At 38.4% G+C, this 24525-nt stretch overlaps 1 protein-coding gene across 1 annotated transcript in view; it reads left to right on the forward strand.

Annotated features, from left to right (window-relative positions):
• The window catches only part of LOC116900685 (cystatin 10-like), a 4632-nt gene extending 2792 nt beyond the window's left edge, over positions 1–1840 (forward strand). The window contains exons 3-4 of the mRNA XM_032902388.1: positions 400–513; positions 1501–1840. Of these exons, the coding sequence (XP_032758279.1) occupies positions 400–513; positions 1501–1584 (198 nt within the window). The 3' untranslated portion in view covers positions 1585–1840. The remainder of the gene's footprint in view (positions 1–399; positions 514–1500) is intronic.
• The last annotated feature ends 22685 nt before the right edge of the window (positions 1841–24525 follow it).

Here is a 24525-nt window from a genome sequence, read left to right on the forward strand (position 1 = left end):
GACTTCACTTCTTGAGCCCACTGAAACCACTACCAATTCCTGGCTTCTGTCCTGTTTCTCTTCTCCCTTAGAAGCATATGTCACTCTCTCTGAGTTTCTCAGAAGGAAATGATTTGAATTCCAGGCCTACAGATACTCTATTGAAAGATAGCAGGTTGGGGATTTAGCTCAGTGGTAGAGCACTTGCCTAGCAAGTGCAAGGCCCTGGGTTCCATCCTCAGCTAAAAAAAAAAAAAAAAAAAAAAAAAAAAAAAAAAAGATAGCTTGTGTGTTCTCTGAATATTAGTTCTGTCAACTTGTATGCCACTATGAACATGTTATCTATGTAATGTAAACTGGCTGCATGCATAGGAATTTGACTAGAGAGATGTTTGTAATCCTGTTCTTTTTTCACTATAGGTTGTGTCTGGGAAGAACTTCTACTTGAAAATTGAGCTAGGCCAAACCATGTGTACCAAAGCCCAGTCTGATTTGGCTGATTGTCCCTTCAATGAACAGCCAGATCAACAGAAGGTACACAAATGGACCAAAACATACAAGATATGGAGTTAGCATTAAGGGAGAGGTGCATGCAAACATGTTGGTTTATATGTGCACATACATCTGGGAGGGTTTATATGCTGTTATGTATGTGAGCAAAGATGTTTGTGTACAAGTGTGCATGTACATGCATGTGTCAGTGGTATAAGTCATGAGTAGGTGCACATGTATAATATGTCAGTTAATACACTCCCATACTGACACAGGGTGGTACAGAGGTGAATATATTTGGCCATATTATAAATCCCAATTACTCAATGAATGTACCCTGGTAATTGTAATACTACCTGGTTTTGGAATGTCTCCTGCTGAAATGATAGAGTCAGCTACATAGGTAGTTCCTTAAGAGAATAAACTTCCCTCAATCCCTGAACCCTCTTCCCAGATGAAGGTGAAGGAATTATGGCTCTCTAGGTGAAATAGTCCAATGGTTCCCCTTATGCTTCTAGCCTCTCTAGCAATAACTGGTTCTTTAAGTAATTTGGTTTTGGAAGCAACTACATTCTGCTTGTCACTGCTTGCTACATCCTGCCATTTTCAGAAGTGTTTTTTCATACACTTGATTCTTCTACCTATGACCGCCTTAGTTCTGGCCCAGGTTCTGGAGAGGGAAGAACTCAGAGACACTGAGCCTTATTTTCTAGACCAACACCTAGGGATTTTGTGCCTCATTTGCAAGCTTCTCCTTTGAAAGCTGTGCTAGAAAAGGTTGATGCAGAATCTCATGAGAAATTAAAGTGAAAGACTTGTGCCATCTAAAGGACTGGCAGTAATGAGAAAAAGAATGAATGGACGCTGTAGAGTCCGTCTGAGCATCTTGGAACTTAGCAGAGTTTATATGGGGCAATGAGTGGCCTCCTTTATATCACTCCCACTTCACTCTAATATCTCAGGCTGAGTATCTTTCCTTTGAGCTTTAACCTACACTAACTGTACCTCTCTCACTCTCTTCTTTTGTAGAGGGTCGTCTGTAATTTCCAGATCAATGTTGAACCTTGGCTGAACAAGATATCCCTGACAAACTTCAAATGTTACAATGTCTGAGGATCTATGTCAGGCTACACTTCTGTTGAATACCCCTTACTCTTACTCAATCATCTCCTTAAGTTTTCCTTTCCATAGACAGAGAGCATAGCCCTGAAGAATGAATCGTCAAAATTCTAGTACCAAGAGAAAAGTAGAAATAGGCTCTGCACACCTAAGTGGTGATTCTCTTTTTCCTTTCTTCTACTTGATTTTCACATGTACCACTGTGGAGTCTATTGCTCATCCTTTGCTCAATAAAAAATATTAGTAGGTCCTTCTGAGTTATTATTGTGTCTCAACATATAAGAATGTATAATAAAGTATTGAAGAGATGAAGCATCATACTCATATGTACATAGCACAGCAAACATTACCTGTTTGGGGATACCCAGTTACTAGAGTAACTGTCTCCTCCAATAGAACAGAGATGGCATTCCAGTGTCCAAGTGTTTACATCTCCTGGAAGATGCAAAAGGGTTGGGAGAGGAACATTGAACTTTGATATATAACTTAAGAAGCAGCCTTGAAAGTTACCAGTGCGGCAAATGATGGTATCATAACTACAGCCAACCTCATTTATGTGTGAAGTGACACAATGAGAGGTATCATCACACCTAAAATACCTAGAAATTCCACACACAAGGATTCACTTCAATTTCTGTGATAGGTTTAGGAACTTATGTGAATGACAGCTATAAGTGTGTGTGTGTGTGTGTGTGTGTGTGTGTGTGTGTGTGTGTGCGTGCGTGCGTGTGTGTGCGCGCGCGCCTGTAAAGTAAGACACCAATTAGCATCCAAATCGCAATGACATAATCCAGAAGGCATAAATGCTTTACTGCTTTCCTTATATTACATCCTGCTGTGACTTGTGATGGTAATAGATAAATGCCATCATCAGGTCTTTTTCTTTCTTGATGTAATAAAATACCTTGGAAACCATGGAAAACCTAAACAAATCAAATGATAGGGAAAAAAAAACTGATATCAGAAAATAATGAAATGGAAATAAAATATACTAATCAGATTAGTTCTTTGAAAAGATAAATAACATTAGCAATCCCCTAGCCAAATGGCAAGAAAGAGAATTAGTGTATACGCATTGATGAAAATAGGCAAAAACACATAAGAAAAATGAGACATTATAACAGATACCTAGGGAACTTAGACGAACATCAGGGAATATATTCAATACATGTGGTTCAGTGAGCTGGAAAAATCTTAAGGGATGTGTATATTTATAGAAACATAAGAACTATCAACATTAAATGCAGAGCATATAAGCAGTTTAAACACATTTTAAAAACCTGTTAAATGGAAAAAGAAATTTAAAAAACTCCAAAAGAAACAAACACTCCAGGAGTAGATGTAGTTTTGCTACTACATTTTACCAGAATTTTAAAGAGCTAACATGAATATTCCTCAAAACAATTAATAAACTATAAAAAATGCCTTATAAACCAGGATTGTACTGATAACCATGTTACAACAAGAAAAGTATAAGCTAACCTTTTCTGATAAACTTTGAAGCAAAAATTCTCATAAAACACTTGTAGTTTGAATTCCAGAACATAAAAAAATCATTCATGACCTGACAGCACCTCAAGGCCCCTTCTGTGCTGCATGCAACCTCTCTACACAGCCAGATTTCCCACTTCTTCTCCAAAGTCTAGCCTTTAGCATCTCTCTGACCTCCCCATCATCACCTAATGCCCAACCAACCATATCTAGCGTAGATCTCTAAATACAGTGCTCTGGCCTAGTCTAACCTCTGTTACTGTCTGATTGTGCCACAAATTATCTTTAGGCTTCTGCCAGGACTCTCCCTACTTAACAACCAACCCTCATATCTAGCCTATGCTACATCCAATCTTTCCACACAGCCAGCTTTTCCCAACAGTCCATATGATCCAGAAAGTACATCCTGCACACTAGTCTAGCTACTTTTGTGTACTTGATTTCATTGCACTCAAAGTATTTCCAACCTCCATAGGTAGTGATAATTTCACAGGAAAGTTTCTATATAGTACAAGGTTATTGGCCTCAACTTCAATCACAGAGCTAAAATACTCATTCATCCTATCGTTTTATAAAATATACGCTTACATAATATAGGTCTGTTAGTTACAGATAAATGGGGTGCCAACAGCAGAACATGCAGAAGAGATGGGGAACAGTACAAAACACTTCAAGAATGAACATGAAGAGTAAAAGTACTGTGAGAACCAAGTATGTCCTAGCATTTTCATGAGCTCTCAGCATATCACCAAAATATAACACTCTGTAAAATTTGACAGTTGCAGTGAAGGTCTCAAATAGTTACAAATGAATTTAAGGGCCTTATACATGCTAGGTGTTTCTTTCGTTCTAAGCTTATATCTTGGCTCTTTCTCAGACACAATCTCACTCTTTGTAGTCTACTGATTCATATGGTTGATTTTCCTGCCTCTACCGCCTGAATACTGGGACCACAGCTATGAAGCATCACACTTGGCTATCACACACAGTTTTGATGTTGAAAATACATTTGTATTATCTAGAGAATTTAGTCATGTACAGTCACCAAACAAAAACTTTTACTGTTTCAACTACATAATAAGCCATGAAGTAGTCTGGCGGTACCTAGTCACCATTCCTCACTATAACTGTGGTCTCCATGGATTTGGCGTGAAAGAGCCAGAGAACCCTGTACTGAGGATACTCTGGCAGTAGAAGTGATGTAGGAGAGTTTGTGTTTTTTTTTTTAATTTTTTATTAGATATATTTCTTTACATACATTTCAAATGTTATTCCCCTTCCTGGTTTCCTGTCCATAAGCCCTCACCCCCCTTCCCCCTCCCCATATGGGTATTCCCCCCATATATCCCCCTTACTGCCCTTCCATATTCCCCTTCACTGGGGGTCGAACCTTGACAGGACCAAGGGCTTCCCCTTCCCCTGGTGCCCCAACAAGGCTATTCTCTGCTACCTATGCAGTTGGAGCCCTGGGTCAGTCCATGTATAGTCTTTCGGTAGTGGTTTAGTACCTGGAAGGTTTGGTTGGTTGGCATTGTCATAGATACAATATGTTATCTGTAAAATAATATTGATTATGAATATTACTCTTTATAATTTTCCTTCCAATCACCCAACTACACAAAAATCATCCTTACCTGTTAAGTTTTAACCTTCCACTTAATAAAATGATTATTTTTATTTTCATAATTGTTTGGGTGTTTTTGTCTGCTTGTCTATTTGTACACTGCTGCGCCCAACCTCGACCAGCAAGGAAGACAGGACCACAGGAGATCTTCTTCAAGCAGTTTTACTCAGGAACCTTGATAAAATCTTCTGACCTCTATCTCTTCTGACTTTCTCTCCTCTGACTCTCTCTCCTCTGACTCTCTCTCTTCTGACTCTCTCTCTCTCTCTCCTTCTCTCTCTCTTTCTCCTCTTTCCCTTCTTACTGTCTCTCTTTCGACTCTCTCTTTTCTTTCTTCTCTCTCTCTCTTCTTTTTTCCGACTCTCTCTCTGACTCTCTCTCTCTCTCTTCTTTTTCTCTCTCTATCTCTGACACTCTCTCTCTTCTGACTCTCCTGACTGTCTCTCTTCCCGGGGAACACCCTGCACCACACTTAAATAGCTAGCGCTGGACAGTCCTAGCAAGCCACGTGGGTCATGTAGATAGGCTGTCACTATGCGGAAGCTAGCGGGCCAGGCAGACATAGCCAAATAAGGACTTGTTTACTGCAAGGAGCGCTCACCGTTGGGAGGGTGGAAGGCAGAAACCAGCGCCATCTTTGAGGCGCAGCACGTCACAGCTCTCTACAGTACACCACTGTGTACAGTACCTGCCAAAGCTGAATCAGAGTGTTGGATCTCCCAGAACTGGAGTAACAGATAGTTGTGAGATTCCATGTAGGTATTGGTAATGAACATCAGACTCCTGGACAAGTAGCCAGTGTGCTTAACAACTGAGCACTCATTAATCCCTTCCATGTTGCTTTTATGAATGGTTTTTAGAGACTAAACTCTCTTTCGGAAGTTTTTTTTTTTTTTTCTAATCTGAAATGTGCACAAGTGATAGCAACAATTATTTTTCAAATATCCTTCATTCTTACAATAGAATTGCATGATATAAATTTAAATATTCATTTTAATAGTGTATTTTAAAATACCTTCTTTCTCTGTCACTGTCACAGGAGCACATCTACCTAGAGTAGAAACCTAGAGAACATGAACCTGAAAATTGACTGTTCCATAAGAGTTCCTCCTCCTTCCCATTTTATATTTACTGTCGATTTTAATGTAATTTAGTTTTGGCAATAATGCAGATTGAACATAGGGCACCTTATATGTTCGTTGTTTTTTTGTCTTTTCTTTTTAGAGATATTTATTTATATTTCAAACGTTATCCCCTTTCCCAGTTTCCCATACATAAAACCCACATCCCATCCTCCCTCCCCCTTCTTCTATGAGGCCGTTCCCTCACCCATCCATCTACCTCTTCTCCACTCCCCGCCAGGACATTCTCCTACACTGGGGGGTCCAGCCTAGGCAGGACCAAGGGCTACCATTGGTACGCAACAAGGCCGTCCTCTGCTCCATATGCAACTAGAGCCGTGGGTCTGTCCATGTGTACCTTTTGGATGGTGGTTCAGTGCCTGGGAGCTCAAGTTGGTTGGTATTTCTGTTCTTATGGTATTGCAAGCCCCTTCAGTTCCTTCAATCCTTTCTCTAACTCCTCCAACAGGGACTCCATTCTCAGTACAATGGTTGGTTGTGAAAGTCCACCTCTGTATGTGTCATGCTCTGGTAGAGCCTCTCAGGAGACAGCTATATCAGCTATTGACGTGCACTTCTTGGCATAAGCACTATTGTCTGGGTTTCGTGGCTGTAAGTTTATGGGCTGCCCAAGTGGGGCAGTCACTGGATGGCCTTTCCTTCAGTCTATGCTCCAAACTTACTCTCCATATCTCCTTATACAAATATGTTTGTTCCCCCTTCTAAGTAGGCCAATGATTGTTGCTTCCTCTTATTTTTGTTGTTAGAGGTAGAATTATGTTTGTGTGGCTATCTTTTGGATTAGTTGAAAATAGATTACTCTCTTGCTTTTTCTAGTATTGAAATTTTCCACCTATTATCTTTTGTAGGGCTGGATTTGTGGAAAGATAGTGTGTAAATTTGGTTTTGTCATGGAATATCTTGGTTTCTCCATCTATGTTAATTGAGAGTTTTGCTGGATATAGTAGTCTGGGGTGGCATTTGTGTTCTCTTAGTGTCTGTACGACATCTTCCCAGGATCTTCTGGCTTTCATAGTCTCTGCTGAGAAGTCTGGTGTAATTCTGATAGGTCTGCCTTTATACTTGACCTTGTTCCCTTACTTCTTTTAATATTCTTTTTTTCCTTTGTGCATTTGGTGTTTGACTATTATGCTACAGGAGGAATTACTTCTCTGGCCCAATGCATTTGGAGTTCTTTAGGCTTCTTATATGTTAATGGGCATCTTTTTCTTTACGGTTGGGAAGTTTCCTTCTATGATTTTTTTGAAAATATTTACTTGCCCTTTAAGTTGGAAATCTTTGCTCTTTTATATAGATGTTATGCTTAGGTTTGATCTTTTCATTGTGTCCTGGATTTCCTGGAAGTTTCAGGTTAGGAGCTTTTTGCATTTTTCAATTTCTTGGACAGTTGTGTCCAAAAGTGTTCTCTCTCCAAGATTCTGTCTTCTATCTCTAGAATTCTCTTTGTATTGCTTGTGTCTATCACTCCTGATCTCTTCCCTAGGTTTTCTGTCTCCAGCATTCTCTCCGTTTGTGGTTTCTTTATTGTTTCTATTTCCTTTTTTAGATCCTGGATGGTTTTGTTCATTTCTTTCACTGGTTTGATTGTGTTTTCCTGCAATTCTTAAAGGGATTTTTGTGTTTCCTCTTTAAGAGCTTCTACCTGTTTACCTGTGTTGTCCTGTATTTCTTTAAGGGAGTAATTTATGTCCTTCTTAAAGTCCTCTACCACCATCATGAGTTGTGATTTTAAATGAAAATCTTGAATTTTTTCAAATGCTTTCTCAGCATTTAATGAAATGATCATGTGGTTTTTATCTTTCAGTTTGTTTATATAGTGGATTACATTGATGGTTTTCCATATATTAAACCATCCCTGCATCCCTGGGATGAAGCCTACTTGATCATGATGGATGATTGTTTTGATGTGCTCTTGGATTCAGTTTGCAAGAATTTTATTGAGTATTTTTGCATCGATATTCATAAGGGAAATTAGTCTGAAGTTCTCTTTCTTTGTTTGGTCTTTGTGTGGTTTAGGTATAAGAGTAATTGTGGCTTCGTAGAAGAAATTCAAATCTTGCTTTTCCAGTGTGTTGGGGTATCCAGGACTTGTTCTGGTGGGGGAAATGGGTTCTGATAATACCAATTGGCCTTGATTTCTGTTGCTTAGGTTCTTGCCTCTCTCCATCTGCTTATTTCTGGTGTTAGCTGATCTTGATATTTCTGACAGAGACTTGACTGTCCTTTGAGCCTGTGTGTCAGCATTCTTGAAGACTTGTTTTCTCCCACCGGAATCTTGATACAGAGAGCTGTGGCACAGGATCTGCTCCCAGTCAGCTCTGGGCACAGGTGGAAACTGGAAGGATCCTGTCCCAGACTGCTCCTAGGTTCCTCTTTCCAGAGGGCTCCAAGTGGGTTCCTCTTGTGTCAGGTATGTGAACAGAAGTGGTGGTCTTACCTGTGTTCTCAGGATTGTCTGCACTCCTGATAATACAGCTCTTTCCCCATGGGTTCTAGGTTCAGAGAGCTGTTCTCCCCCCACCACTTATATGTTCTAACCAGGAAGTTATATCCTCAGCATGTTATTTAAATATTATTTATTTTCCATTGTTGAAAAAGGTCTTCCAAAGCTAGCTAGACTATGAACATTTTTGGTAGACTCGGTTAATCCTGAACTTAAATTCTTCTTTCCTCAGCCTCTCAATCAGCTGGCCTTAGAATACTGTATATCACCAGGCCTTGGTGTATTTTTCTTGATATCAGCAGGAACTTCTGGAGCAGAGGGAGGGAAATCAGTTGTCTGGATGTACAGCATGAGATAAGAATCTGATTTTAATAATGATGTTAATAATAAAAATAACAACATCAAGTCTGAAGATTTTAGCTGTCCCAGTCTGTCTTAAAACACATTTGCCGCAAGCTCAGAAGAAAGCAGAAGTAATTTTAATACTTGTGAAGAAGTATGTTTATGCCATTGAGTGACTGTAAATGTCTAAAGGAGCATGTATTGAAGGTCCACTAAACCTAGTAAGTTATATGCATGTTCTATAGGTTTTAAAGCATTCATTTATCTAAAGCCTTGGGTCATGAGAATCTAAACTACTAGCCTTGGAGAAAGATGTTTATATCCATAGGCCCACTGGGTGGCAGGCTCCTCACGTTCATTTTAAAGCCTGGTTTTCAGGACAGCATGAGTTGCTCCAAGACTAAGTTGTGCGAGAAAGGGCTTCTTCATCCACTGCAACCCTTCCTGCACAGAACTTCTTAGTGTCCTGCTGGCTCATGTCCTTGTTTCAGTGAGTTACTGATGGTGACACTCTCTTAAACTTTATGTTTTTCTTTGAAGCCATCTGGCAAAATCTTACTCTAGAGAACTCTTCCACTTCTCCCAAAACCCAAAACATAGCAGACATAAAGTCTCTGTGCACTTATGCTGTTTCTAGAAGTGGGTTTCAAAATTATAATGTCAATATAATAAAATTCATATAGAAGATTAGCAAGGAAAATTAAAATAAATCAAACCTCATAATTAATGCACAAAAATATAAGGTCAGTCATCAACCTGAGGGGAATTGGTAGATTTAAAATTCTTACATGCTCAGGTGAATAATCTTGAGATCCTTCATTCTTAGTCATAGAAAACAGGTCATGGAAAACATATTATCATTAATAAGTTCAATAAAGAAAGGCAAAAAAATTTCAATCAAATCTTAATCCTAAGGTGTGACTTGACTAAATCACGAGTTATAACAACCACTCAGTTGTCTAGTCTGTGAATTTGTAAATATTCACACAACTCAATAGGGTTCTTTAAAACAAAACAAAACAACAACAAAACAAAAACCTTAAAGATCTTCTTTCTTTTTTAAGGCACACAAATTCCAAAGAAATAACATACTGCCAATCCTGACTATAGATTCTCAAATGTTCCCAAAGAATAGAACAGCAACTCCTGAACTCCTAGAATTTTCATAGCCACACATGAACAGGTAGATAGAGGCACAGTAAAGGCCAGGGACTTACTCTTATTTCTGGGAACCAACAACCTGAATATGCTTGCCCTGTTACCATGACAGCACATAGATGTAATGAAGGTATTTCATGTGAGGGAGTTTGAATCTTACATGGTCCCATAAGCTGAGGAGGACTGTTTGAGTCTTCATTGAAGCATGGGGCAAGTGGAGTAGAAAAGAATTGATGGTCTGACTTTTGGGTTCTCTTAAATGGAAAAGTTGACAATTTCACTTACAAAGCCACTAACAGACAAGTGGCAAAATCGTGCCTTCTCAGACGTCCCTGGACTCAGCCAGGTTTGCAGAGACTCAGGTACTGTGTATTCTTCATTAACAGAGTAATGTCATGGTTCCTACCTTTGGTGAAAGGAAGGGGTAAGGAAATTCTGAAATCATGTTTCCAGCATGCAGCCCAGACAGAAAGACTGTGAAAGCAACATCTTCTGTGAGTTTGAAAGAAAGGCATTCCTCTTGCTTGAGTTTTTCCAACTCCACAGCACAGAAACAGGATCTTGTGCTATGCAGTACTCTACTTATTGGAAGCATGAGTTGAACAAACCCTGACTTATGAAATCTAAGTGTGAGTCTCATTATTTCATGGATCATTATTCCATGTAATGCTAAGTATCATCAACTATCTACAAAGAGTGGATTGACTAATCATAATAAGTCACATGCTGGATAATATGCTCATTTCAACCCAAGCATAAATCAAGTTGGAATACCAAATCTCTTCTGCCTGCACTGCTACAATAGGTATCTGCAATTGACTCACAGTAGTAAGTGAAGCTATGCCATGTACATGACATCTTTTTAGCAGCCAGAATCTCACCTCTAGAGCATCTTTGGTACTCTCCAAATCTGCCACCTACCTCTACATAGACCAGAAGAATAAGCTCCAATTTGCAGTCTACCTTTTCTCTTAGGGGTGCTTTGTGTCACTTATGTATGGACCAGTCTCCTACATATTGCTCACTTGGCTCTTCATCCACATGTGCAAGACCAACTAGGACTCTGGGCACCAGGGCTGTTGTAAGTTTGGACATGCAATCTATCATAGTTGGACCTCCTTCTGAGTAGTGATGCAAACCAAGGCAGAGCCTAGAATTCCATGGACCAAGCTGAAAATTATTACTCTTAAAATATGGCAACTTGGATGCTGGAAAAGTTATCCATCCAACTGGTCACAGGTACTCCAATAGAGGAGTTAAGTGAAGGACTGAAGGAGATGAAGAAGTCTTACCTGGCATCAATGGGAGAGAAAGCCCTTGGTCCTGTAAAGGTTCAATGCCCCAAAGTAGAAGAACACTAGAGCAGTGAAGCAAGGCGAAAGTGGGTGGATGGGGGAGCACCGTCAGACAAGCAGGGTAAGAGGGGATGGGATAGGGGGTCTCGAGAGGGGAAACTGGGAAAGGAGATAACATTTGAAAAGCAAATAAATAAAATATCCATTTTTAAAAATCTGCCATCTCTTTCAAAATCTATTCAAATGAGAATGTGAATCAGAGACAGAGCATGTTTGAAATAGTTCTCACCTTGGGAGAGTATAAAGCATATATTCTAACAATCCTATATGCCTGCCCCCAATCAATATTGAAAATCACTACTTACAGTCTTATTTGAAGTTGGGTCATTTCTGTTGAAATGTCAGTAGGTGACGGTTATAAAAATACATTCAAAAGTAAGTAAGGAAATTGTCTTTTACTAGCATCATTGATTATAGAGTAAATTTTGAATGCAACATTTCAAAATTATTGATTTTAGTTTTAACATGATTGATCTAGCTCATTCCTCCTGACAATATTATACAGAAAAATGAATGTCTGGTTAATATCAATTTATGACTATAAATCTTCTTAAGACTTCACAAAAGATACTTAATTGTCTGGTTTCCAAAGAAGAAAATATATAGCCATGGAATTTACTAGGATCCTCAGTTTTTCAAGATCACATAACCCTAGTACACAAAGATAAATACAATGTATATGATCTATATTTCATCCACATATATCATATCATATACATTATATATAAGATTTTTCCTCACTTTTATGTAACTAAATATGGTAATCAGATAAAGTTGGAGACAGTTCCCACTGACTATGATAACAAAGACTGCTTTGCCTAAGATTTATCTAAAAGCATCATATTTGGGTACTTGTGCCTCTCAGGCTTATTTATAGTCAGGGCCTTTCCATAGTTGCCAGGGAAAGGGTCAAACTTGGTACAGTCAGACATTAGATGATACCATTTCCTCCACAGAATAGTTCACAAGTGCAGCAATGGCAAACAGTTGATCTCTGTGTCCAAGTAGGTTTCTTGTCTGTATAACTGTCTTCTTTAGCGAATTGGTGTTTGAGGGAGTAGTGTAATTCTTGATAGGCCAGAATGTAAAGTAATGAGTCTTGTATGGCCCATCACATGAAATAAGAATGTTTTAAGTGTGAGGATAGAGAAATTATGTATTATGTTTATCCATATAAAATAATGCACATGAGGTAAATAAATACAGATAGGATGCTAAATGCCAGATCCACCTATTAGAGAATGCTTAAAATCATGCACACCAGGAATGTTTGTTTCCCTTGTATTTCAAATGCATTTATTTTTACTCTTCAAATTTAAGTTGTCCTATAAAAGACAGCTCACTAATTTCTCAGCAAGGTGGTCTTGGATTGCAGAAAGCTCCAACCGGAATTTGGAAATGTGAAAAGAAAGCCTATAGAAGAAGTTGAATGTTATCAATGTGTCTGCAGATCTTTCAGTAGAGGCATGTACAATCCTATGTCCAATGTCTCCAAACCTATCCAAAGTATGGACTAGAGGGCAAACTTAATTCTCAAAACTAAATACTTACTTCTGATAGCATCTAGAGCAAACTTCTGTCCTTTGACCTCCCCAGGACAACATGACTCCAGTTTAGACATTCACAGGCTCCCCTGTCCACTAGGAATAGGAAGATTCTCAGGGGTAGTGCTTTGCTATCAATTAATGGTGAAAATCCTGAATTTTACAATCAAGTGTGGCCCTAGTGGACCTAGCTGAGGGTTGTGACAACAAGCATCCTCTGACATACTGTGGCATTAAGTAAAGTGTGGCCCTCAGGCAACAGGGCCCACAGTGTTGGCCACATGAGGATCCTCATGTGTGAGACCATCCTGCATAGGGAGAGTCAGGATTCACAAGCCAGTGAGAAGGTGTTTGGTATGTTAGACCATCTGCCATGAAATAAGGAAATCTATCTTAAAACCTGGTCTTCATGTTCCCCAATTCAAAATGTACCTATTCTCATGAGATTTCAAAATATTATTTTCCAAGTGAATGGACCACTGGATCATCCAGTTTTTTTTCTATGTCCCAGCAACAGTATTTGCTTAAGTTAGTAGTGCTTAGGTAAAAGCTCTAGCCACATACTTCCTGCTTCTAGAGAGGTATCCTTTACTCTGCATGGGTAGCTGGCTGGGATGTTTGCAGCTGCCTTTAATCCCTCTTTCAGAATGATACTACACCATAATGTGTGATTTCCCAGAGGCAGTGTTAGGCCTCTAAAATAAAATCTTGTGCCTATGAATTTCATTCATTCATGGAGAAGTATGGAGGAATCCTCTGTCAGCCTTTGCAAAGTGCTAGGCACTAACACTGATGTGTTAAAATAAGCCCCTTTCCATTACTAAGGGAAAAAATATTCTGACACAAAGCTACCATAAATTTTCTTAATATATTTCTAGAACATGACAACACTATTTCTATTAATGTATTTGCTGTTTTTACTGTGGTTAATTCTCTTGCTAAAAGAACTGGAGTGACAGGAACGCTCATCTATTGTTGGTGGAAATGTGAAGAAGGTGATGTTAGCTGTAGTTTTTAAAAGTTAGAAAGAAATCATTAGTCAGAAATTCCAGTCACATGAATCCATACCACAGAAATACAACTATCAGATAATAGAAATGTTTTTTCTTAAGGATGCATTTTGCATATTTTGTTACTTATTATTTAAAAATGCAATTGAAACTAAGCATGGTGGCTTACCCATGTAGTTCTAGTAGTCAGGAAGGAGAAGCATAAGGATCTTAAGTTTGAAATCAACTGAGGCTGTTTAGTGAGATTCTACTCCCCCAAAACCAAGAACTTGAGAAGAAGCTCAGTGGTACAGGAAATTGAAACAATGTTCAATTTCTAATACTCACACACACACACACACACACACACACACACACACACACAGACACACACACGGGAGGGAGGGAGGAGGGAGGAGAGGAGAGAGAGGGAGAGAGAGAGAGAGAGAGAGAGAGCCCATTACAGCTCCCTGGATACATGATATTACAGCAATCATACTAATATCAGGGACAGTGTTATATATAAATCATGATTTGTCCATATCACAAGACTCAAGAGTCATTTAAATAAATCCACAAGCACATAGTAGTTTCATTAGCATATAATAGCCCAAAGGTTGTTGATAGATTATCTGGGAGAGAACACAGCACAAAATAACATTGTATATGAGGGGGTTACATTGTGGTTAGGCAGAGGCAAGCCATGGTCATACTCACTAGAAACTAACTAGGCACATAGAATTTATGCCATTTTATAAGTAGGAATATAAGTACTATTTTTTACAAGACGCATGTGGGATTAGGAAATGAAAAGAGGAGAAATGAAGGAATCTAGAGTAAACAGGAAGAAAAGAGTTCCCTAAAGGCTGTGCTTTAATAAAGCTAGCATTTATGACATAATCTGTTTCATAGAATCACTCGAGTGTAGATATAATCATAACCACAGCCACTTAAGGAAGCTTTGAATTTGTTATTCTTTATGAAGTTTTGATGATCTTAATCCACAAAATAATCCATAAAGTAAGGCGACAATGTACACATAACCGAAAAACAAACACAGATTTTATTTTTTGTGTTATCATGGGGAGAGGGACCTTCATAGAGGATGAAACCTGAACAGAGAAAAGGCTAGTCTTTCTACAGGGTTTAACAGAGGGTAAACAAAGGTTTGTGTTCCTAGAGAAGGGAGATGTCCTAGACTGTGGAAAGCTAAGAATGTTACATGGGAAGAATAGGCCTACATGTATGCAGATAATGTTTCCTTAGTAAAAGTCATTTGTTGTCATAAGATTAAGAAAAGAGCATTTCTTTATCTACTTTTTACTAGTGCAGCTCTACATAAACATCCTTTATTAAAGGATAGTTTTTCAGGGTCATTTCTGGATCACAAAGATTTTCTGTGACATGGTTTCTTAGACAACTAAGCATACAACCCTCTGTGCTCCTTAGTTACACTTTTGGGTATATAGAAAGAACCTTGGATCAGGGGGAGATATCTGTGTAGCATGTTCCTACGAGCATCATTCATAACATGTGGAATTTTCCCCAGTGTTCCATAATGGATAAGTTGAGTCATATGATATCTCAAGCCCAGGAACTTAAAACAAAGAAACACAGAGGCAAACTTTGTGAGCAGGCTGTAGGTAGCCTGCTGTGTGATAAGTAATGGCAGCTCAGAGAGTTAGAGATAAAAAGCTGCCTTATAAAGAAAGTCTTTCAGGATACTCATATTCCTTCTAACATTGGCTCCATGGGAATTTTGGGTTCAAATGCTAGTTAGACAAGTTACTTCTTAATGACAGATATTATTAAAAGGTGAATAAGTTTGTTTTTAAAAAGAAGAGAGTACAGAGATTGCCCAAATCATGTGGGGATTTTTCATCCATGGTTCAGAACTTAGGTAGGAAAAAATTAGCCACTGACTCCAAGGAGAGTATTGTAATATTTACAAGTTATTAAGGTTAAATAAAAATCTGTGACTCCGGGTAGAGAGCTTAATAGATGGATATATTTTGGGCTAAAGTCCAGTTTGATAAGTTGCTTAATAATATTGAAATTGATAGAAGGTGTTTAGTTTGTTTTATGAATTACCATGCTAAAGGCCATACGACTGGATGATGCTGGCTATCGAAGGTTTATGGTTATTTTTGATATTTACCATAACAGGAAGCTCAGATTCTCTTAACGTGGGCTCCACAGGAATTTTTGGTTAATATCCTGATAGTACAGAGTACAGAAGCCTATCAGGCTCATTGTTTAACCCTATTGTTTAGCTTACTTGCTTTTATAAATTTTTTTAATCTTCATAATGCATGTGACTTTGAATTTTATGGTTATATTATTACTCTGGGAGAGAGTGCAAGACAAAAGCTTTTCTGGTTACAGACTAAGGAAGATAGTATTTTGGGAGAAAGATTTTATCTTTGTGTTTTTAAAAAGTGTGACTAGGCTCTAGATACCTCACAGAGTCATACTCATAAGATTTGAGAGAGGGAGACCACTTGAAAAACTAGATTCAGGAGAATCAAACAAAAAGATATCTCGATTTTAACATTTGTCTTAAGAGTTATATCGTTCAGAATGTCCCTACTTGGATTCCTGGTCTCAAGGACTTTGAGCTGGGTCCAGTCAAGACACACACCTGGCTACAATATTTACTTCATTCTTCCTACCCTCGACTCCCAAGGATATCGCAATGCCCATGTACAGCCTGAAGAAGTTATAGAATAGTGGTTGCCTCACTTCCCCAGACTTTTGGGGAGCTGAAAGTGGTTATTCTAAGGTTGTTTTTACGAAGAATTTAGAAATTGTTCTAATTTAACAGGGAGGAATTAGCTAGATTGAGTTGTACAGTCATAATCTCATTTGGTAACTAAGCTAAAATCAAATCTTTGCTGTGGTATAGAATTTTTTTAAAAAAGTTTAAAAGTACAAGGTTTAGAGCCAGTCCTTCTGTTGATGTCATTACAAACTTCTGAGTTGATTACACATGTGAGTTACGGGCCAAATAGCAAATTCATGGCTCCAAGTTTGTTGTTTGTTATAATACTTTCAAGATAATAGATAGTTAATGGACAATAGTCCAGATTACCTTATATAGATACATTGTTTACAAAATATCAGAAATCCACAAAATATGAGATTTAAAGTTATTTATCTTTTGTTGAGACATATCTGCTCCTAACAGTTCTCCTTTAGCAGATTTAGTGAAGAAATTGAACATCTCTACCTCCAGGTGAGGCAATATGTTGTGGCTAGGCAGCCACTGGACAAAACTGCCTGTTTCATCTGCAGACTAATACTGTCCAGAAAAGGATATATTATGCAGAATAGTTGACTGATAAGCTCTACCAAGACAGGGTGATCGGTCCTTCAAAAGTCTGCATTTCAAGAGTCTGTCAGTTGACTTGGGGCCAGAAGGCTGAAGATTTGTGCTCATATGTTGCTAACAGAGGACTGTGCTAGTAAAGATTTGTCTCTACAACTTCTCAGTTCTGGAAGCCATGTTAGGCTTCCTATGTATAATGATATTTGGTCATTCTCAGATTTCTGACGGGGTTGAAGACTGATTATAGTCTCATAGTGTATCAGGATGATTAATTCTGAAAATAAATATTTTATTAGATAGTTATCAGACAGTATACAAGCTAGCCAGAATATAACATAGATTTTAAGCCTTTCTTAAACTGGAATGAATAACTAAATATTTTGTTTAACTGATAAAGTGTTGGACTGGGTGTTAGATACATTTTATGCTTTTAATTAAAAATGATAATAGTTGTACTCAGCTTATATTTGAGAGAAAAGTTTTTTTTAATTAGACAAAAAAGGTGAAATGTGAAATGTCACAGGTGAGGCAGGTACAAGATCGAATGAGGCCTGTCATTGGATGAGAAGGAAGGATGGCCAGGGGAAAAGTTTGAGGGAAGGCAAGGAGACTGGAACGGAAAGGAGGAAGACACAGGAGGGATGGCAGAGCAGCCACAGAGAAAGAACATGGAGGCTGATGTTAAGATTCCACGCTGTACCTTTACAGGTTGTTATGAATGTTCTTTTCTTTTTTTTTTAATCTTTATTAACTTGAGTATTTCTTATTTACATTTCAATTGTTATTCCCTTTCCCAGTTTCCAGGCCAACATCTCCCTAACCCCTCCCCTTCCCCTTCTGTATGGGTGTTCCCCTCCCAATCCACCCCCCATTCCACCTCCCCAACAATCATGTTCACTGGGGTTCAGCCTTGGGACCAAGGGCTTCCCCTTCCACTGGTGCTCTTACTAGGCTATTCATTTTGCTACCTATGGGGTTGGAGCCAGGGTCAGTCCATGTATAGTCTTTGGGTAGTGGCTTAGTCCTGGAAGCTCTGTTTGGTTGGCATTGTTGTTCATATGGGGTCTCAAGCCCCTTCAAGCTCTTTCAGTCCTTTCTAAGATTCCTTCAATGGGGGTCCTGTTCTCAGTTCAGTGGATTGCTGCTGGCATTCGCCTATGTAAGTGCAGGTTCCTGTCGGCCTACACTTCTTTGCTTCATCCATCTTATCTAATTGGGTGGCTGTATATGTATGGACCACATGTGGGGCAGGCTCTGAATAGGTGTTCCTTCTGCCTCTGTTCTAAACATTGCCTCCCTATTCCCTCCCAAGGGTATTCTTGTTCCCCTTTTAAAGAAGGAATGAAGCATTCACATTTTGTTCTTAAGGGATGGATGAGTACAGGGCTTTGTATGTTTATGTGGACAATTATATCTTATCAATTCAATCAGAAAAAAAAGATGAAATTCTATTCCCGAGTTGCAAAAGAATGAGATTCTCCTGATACATGCTTCAAGGTAGATGAAACTTGAAGTTATGCTGAGTGAAATAAGGCATAGAAGAGGATGTAAGTTGCATACAAGGTAGTCAATTTCACAGAGAAAGAGTAGACATAATTACATCCATACGACCATAATCAGTTGTAGGGACTGAGAGAGGAAGAATGGGTGGAGTTATTGTTTAAAGCCACTGAGCTTCATCTAGAAAGAAGGAAAACTCTAGATATGCATGTACATAGTAATACTAGTATAGTTACTGCTACTAAACTGTGCTTTTAAAAGTGGTTCAAAAGGTTAACTACTTTAATGGAATAAAAGGCCATTGCCTTGGAGATATACAGCCAGGCTTCTTTAGGGTAACCGAATCAGAAAAAGAACTTGAAATGATGGTATGAGGAACCTGAAGGTAAACAGGCTTTAAACTAAAATATTAACCTGATAAACAACTTCAGCAAAGTGGCTGGGTATAAAATTAACTCAAACATACCAGAAACCTTCCTCTACTCAAAGGATAAACAGGCTGAGAATAAAATAAGGGAAATGACACCCTTCTCAATAGTCACAAATAATATAATATACCTCGGTGTGACTCTAACCAAGCAAGTGAAAGATCAGTATGACAAGAACTCAAAGTATCTGAAGAAAGAAATTGAAGAAAATCTCAGGAGATGGAAAGACCACCCATGATCATGAATTGGCAGGATTAATATAGTAAAGATGGCCATTTTGCCCAAAGCAATCTACAGATTCAATGCCATTCCCATCAAAATTCCAACTCAATTCTCCATAGAGTTAGAAAGTGCAATTTGCAAGTTCATTTGGAATAAAAAAAAAAAACATGATAATGAAAACTATCCTCAACAGTAAAAGAACTTGTGGAGTAATCACCATCTCTGATCTCAAGCTGTATTACAAAGCAATAGTGATAAAAACTGAATGGTATTGGTACAGAGACAGACAGATAGACCAATGGAACAGAATTGAAGACCCAGAAATGAATCCACACACCTATGGTCACTTGATCTTTCACAAAGGAGCTAAACCATCCAGTGGAAAAAGAGCATTTTCAACAAATGGTGTTGGTTCAACTGGTGGTCAGCATGTAGAAGCATGCAAATTGATCCATTCTTATCGCACTGTACAAGGTTTAAGTCCAAGTGGATCAAGGCCCTCCACATAAAACCAGATATGACTTTCATATGTGACATGGATGCAGGTTCTTCTGACTTAGGATTCACTGTAGACTTTAAAATTTCTGAGATCTCACACTGAATCTAATACAAGAGAAAGTTGAAACATCCTTGAAACCACTGGCACAGGAGGAAAAAAATTCTGAACAGAACCCCAATTACTCAGGCACTAATGTCAAGAATTAATAAATGGGACTCTTGAAACTGAAACGATTCTGTAAGACAAAGGACACTGTCAATAGGACAAGTCAACAGCCTACAGATTGAGAAAAAAACTTCACTAACCCTTCACCTGATAGAGGGCTAATATCCAAAATATATAAAGGACTCAATAACTTAGTCTCCAGAAACCTAATCAAAAAAAATGGGTTACAGAAATAAAGAGTAAATTTTCAACAGAGAAATCTCTAGACTCACTTAAAGACGTGTTCAACATCCTTAGATGTTGTTCCAGAAAATGTCGTGCATTTGCACAGTGAAATTCTATTCAGCTATTAAAAACAAGGACATCATGAAATTTGCAGGCAAATGGAGGGAACTAGAAAATATCCAAAGTGAGGTAACATAGTCTCAAAAGAACATGCATGGTATGTACTCAGTGAAAAGTGGATATAAGCCATAAAGTTCAGAATACCCATGGTACACCCCACATACCCAAAGAAGTTAAAGAAGAAAAGCCCAAGTGAGGATGCTTGAATCCCACTTAGAAGGTGCAATAAAGTAGTCATGGAGTCTGAGGAAGGGAGGGTCCTGGATTGGTAAGGAGAAGGCTAGGGGAATACAAGGGCAGAATCAGGCATGAGGAAAGACAGGAAATAGTCCCAGAAGATCAGTATAATGAATAAAATTATGCAGCTGACAGGGATCAGGATGCAGGGGATTCTCTAAAAAGTCCCAGAAATCCAGGATGAGGGAGGCTATCTCTTGGTAGTCAATGCAGGTGATCTTAGCACAAATGGTAAAATGGAGTATGGAACCTGAAGAGATCACACCCAGGAGTCAGACAAGACCTCCAGTGGAGGGATGCAAACACAAACCCAAAAACCATAAAATCTAATAGTGGTGTAATGCTTTCATGCAGTCATTCATGGCTCATATGCATATCTCATTAGCTGCCATTAGCACCTGCAATAGTACCTTCCTAGTGGCAGCAGTGTTATTTAGAGGCAGCATAAACTTAGTCTGTAATGGGACAGACTACTCCCAGGTTTCTCTAGCTGTCGAGCCTGGATTCTTTCTGTAGGCTGAGAAGAATCTGGTCTACCCTATTTAGCTCCAGGCATTTCCGTGTATCCTGATTTCTGCCCCCATTGTCAAAACACATTTGCCTCTGCTCTCTTTCTTTTCCAGCCCTTTCTCTCACCTTCAGCCCTGAGACTCCTTCTTACAAGGACCCCTGTAACTGCAGCTGTAGTTCTCCTAAATGTCCCCAGATAATACCCCTACCCATGAGCTGCCATTTAATTACATCTGAAAAGTCCCTTCACTTTTTAACATGATATATCCACTTGTCTTTGAGTGAGGATGTAGATTTTATGTCCAGCAAGCCACAATATCCTCTTTGACACCTTCTCCTTCAATTTATAGTTTTGAGAGTCACACCTAGGGCCTCTAGATGTGAGACAACTTCATGCTATTTTTCCTTCTGACTCCAGACCACAGAGTAAGATTCTGCACCTCATGGAGTCAGCATATCCTTTTAGTCTCTGTTAATCTAAAACTGTCTTTTCTCTAAGGTTTTCTGTCTTGTGAACTAAAAATTATTGTAGAGTATTTCAGTTTTACTATACAGGGACCTGCTCAAGGTGTCCTGACATTAGAGAGTGAAAACAGAGACAGAATAACACAAAGTGTTATCTGTTAGGGAACTTGATGCCTAAGGTGTAGTCCTAGGTGGCCATGAGGCCATTTGTATTGTCACAGCCTGGATCAGAACAATGATTTTGATTTAAATACTGAATGCCCTCCATAGACTTGTGCATTTTACTATTCAGTCTTCAGCTCCTAACACTATCTTGGCAATTTGTAGAAACTTTTAAGAAGTCTTTGAGGCCTAGCTGGCTGAAGTAGGCCATTGAAGTAGGATTATGGTCCAAACCCATTTCTGATCACTGATGATGGAAAAGGTAGCAGTTTCAAGTTATAGCAGCCTCTCCAGCCATTATACTGTCCTTGTCATGATGTGCTGTGCCCTTTAAACTGTGAACCAAAAGTAATATTTACTCCTTTCGGTTACTTCTGTCAGATATTCCATCCAAGAATTAAGAGAAGTAACTATCCATGTTTATGATGTTAATGATGAAAAAGTGCCTTCACCTTGGCTGGAATAAACTTGGGTTTTCATCGACATACCCCAGGAGCCTGGGTCTAGCTATGTTAAGCTCTACTTAGTGTTTTGATTTTTACCACTCACTGGAAAACTATAGAAGAAGCAACTAGGATCATTCTGGGGTCATCAAGGTATTTAGAATGGGCAGAATGGGCAGTGGATGCCATTATGACAAGGTAAAATCTATGTTTTTAAAGACTCCAGAGCTTTTACACATTCATCATTTTCTACACCTATATTTGAGGGGAAAATCTGCTCATATATATGTTCTATCATTGATCATTTCATAATTCTCAAATATTAACCCCATTAGAATAGGTATTAGACATATCTGATTAATCTTGTATGTTGATTATTGTATTTATACAAGTAAATGATCGCATCTAGCTTGTATGCATGGTGGATTATGAAATGACTGAAGAATCATCTCTATGTTTAAAAGTACCTCCCATCCAAAGACAGAGTCTATGGGGCTGGAGGGATAGTTTAGTGGCTAAAAACATTTCCCACTCTTCCTGGATATTCAAGTATATTTCGAAGAACCCAAGTTATAAGGCTCATAACTGCCTTTAACTCCAGCTCCATTGAATTAATGTCCTTTTCTGGTATCTGGGGACACCTGCTTGCATATGGGGCACACACACACACACACACACACACACACACACACATGCACACACACTACTCAAACAAAATTTATCTTTTTTTGAAAAATGAAAAGTCAATGCATTTCTCTATTTGGTATATTTGACTTGTTTTGCTAATGAGACATTAGCAAATGTGTATAGCGTTTCAATGAAGAAGATCTCATTTTTGTGTACTTAAGTTTGGTAATTGCTTTAAATATAAGGTTTTGTATAGTTTTTTCCACTGTATTTGTGTTTTATACCTTCAAATAAAAATAAACATTTCAAAATTAAATATTAACCCAACATTTATCTTCCAATTTATGCACCCATTCATATATCCATTTCTTCCTGCCTTCAGTTCCATTACCTGTCCACCCACCTTCAATTCCTTCTTTCATCTTTGACTTCTCTGTTCCTTTCCAGTATCTATCCATACACCCCTTTCTTTACTCTGCCCCTACCTTATCTTCCATCTTTTGATTTATACCTTCCTTGTCTCCCTCTATTCATTGTACACACTTATCAGTCCATTTACTAATCTTCTCCCTTCACACTGTCTTCTTTTCATCCATCCATTTGCGATCCTCTCATTCCTTTCACTCATCTGGTCATCTTCATTACCCTCACCTTCATCCTACTCTATATATTTTACCCATCCATCAACCAGCCTACCTTACTTTCTCCAGGTCTTAGTCATTACTGTACTGACTTATCCATGTACAAATAACAATATGAAGCATTGTAAGATAAGAATGTAAAGAAAGTCAATATTTTAGTAAAACATGTTGCTGAAACTAGAACAGACTATTTAATCTTAGCATTGTTATTTGCCAGCTGCGTAACTTGGGAAAAGTCACATTGCCTCAGTGTTCCCAAGTTTCATTACAGAGATAACAATACATACTCCATAGATATTATTTTCAATATATTATTAAGACTTAATAGCTTTAAAAACTAGTTATCATGCACATAAAAATACAATTAATTTTACTAGAACACTAATTTAAAAATCTTCTGAGAACTGTTGAGATGTCTCAGTGGATAAAGACTTTTGCTATACAAGTCCAGTAATCTATGTACCATTACTGGAACCCCCATAACGGTAGAAGAAAAGAATTAACCCCACAACATTGTTCTCTGACTTGTACATACATGCAGAGACACACATACAACTAAATATACACAAACATAACAAATAATTTTCAATCCTCTCTTCATATACAGACTGGCATGGCATCACAACAACCTGTTCAGCTCAATAATCTGCATTTTGTCAGCTACAAACATTCTGCTGATTCACAATTTGTTGTCTTTCAAGGCATTGAAAAACATGTGACTTGGAGGAAAGAACCCACTCTTGACTGGGTCATTTTCTACAGCATCTGCTGACTGAGCTCTCTGGGGTCTCTAAAGCATCTGAAATTCTTAGCTTACCCTCAGGATCTAATTTCTGAGTCCTGTGAGATAAGGGCTATTGACCCATCAGCCCTCTTCCTGTTCTGAGTCTGCTAGCTCTATAAACTGTTCACTGAACACAGTTTAACCAAAATGCAGGTTTCCTTGTGACATTCTACTCCTACCAGGCATCAGAATGACACTTCTTGCTGAAGAATGCATCTAGTAATGCATGCATTTTTAAAGTTTTTTCTTCTCTTAGACAGCAACTAGAAGGTGTGGTTTCTAAAATGAGTTGCTATTTTTTCATATTTTATGAAAAATAAAATTTAGATAAAATGTTTTTCATGCTAAAGCTCTGGAACATGATTATAAACATTTGTATTCAGATAAAAGGATGGTTCTTGGTGTTTTAAGGAATACAAGGTTCTGAGGACTTGAAGAGCTGATTGCGATAGCCTACCTGGGTTATGATTGTGGCTCTGAAGGACAGGTGA

The sequence above is a fragment of the Rattus rattus genome, chromosome 5 (genome assembly GCF_011064425.1).
Source record: "Rattus rattus isolate New Zealand chromosome 5, Rrattus_CSIRO_v1, whole genome shotgun sequence".
Taxonomy (NCBI): domain Eukaryota; kingdom Metazoa; phylum Chordata; class Mammalia; order Rodentia; family Muridae; genus Rattus; species Rattus rattus.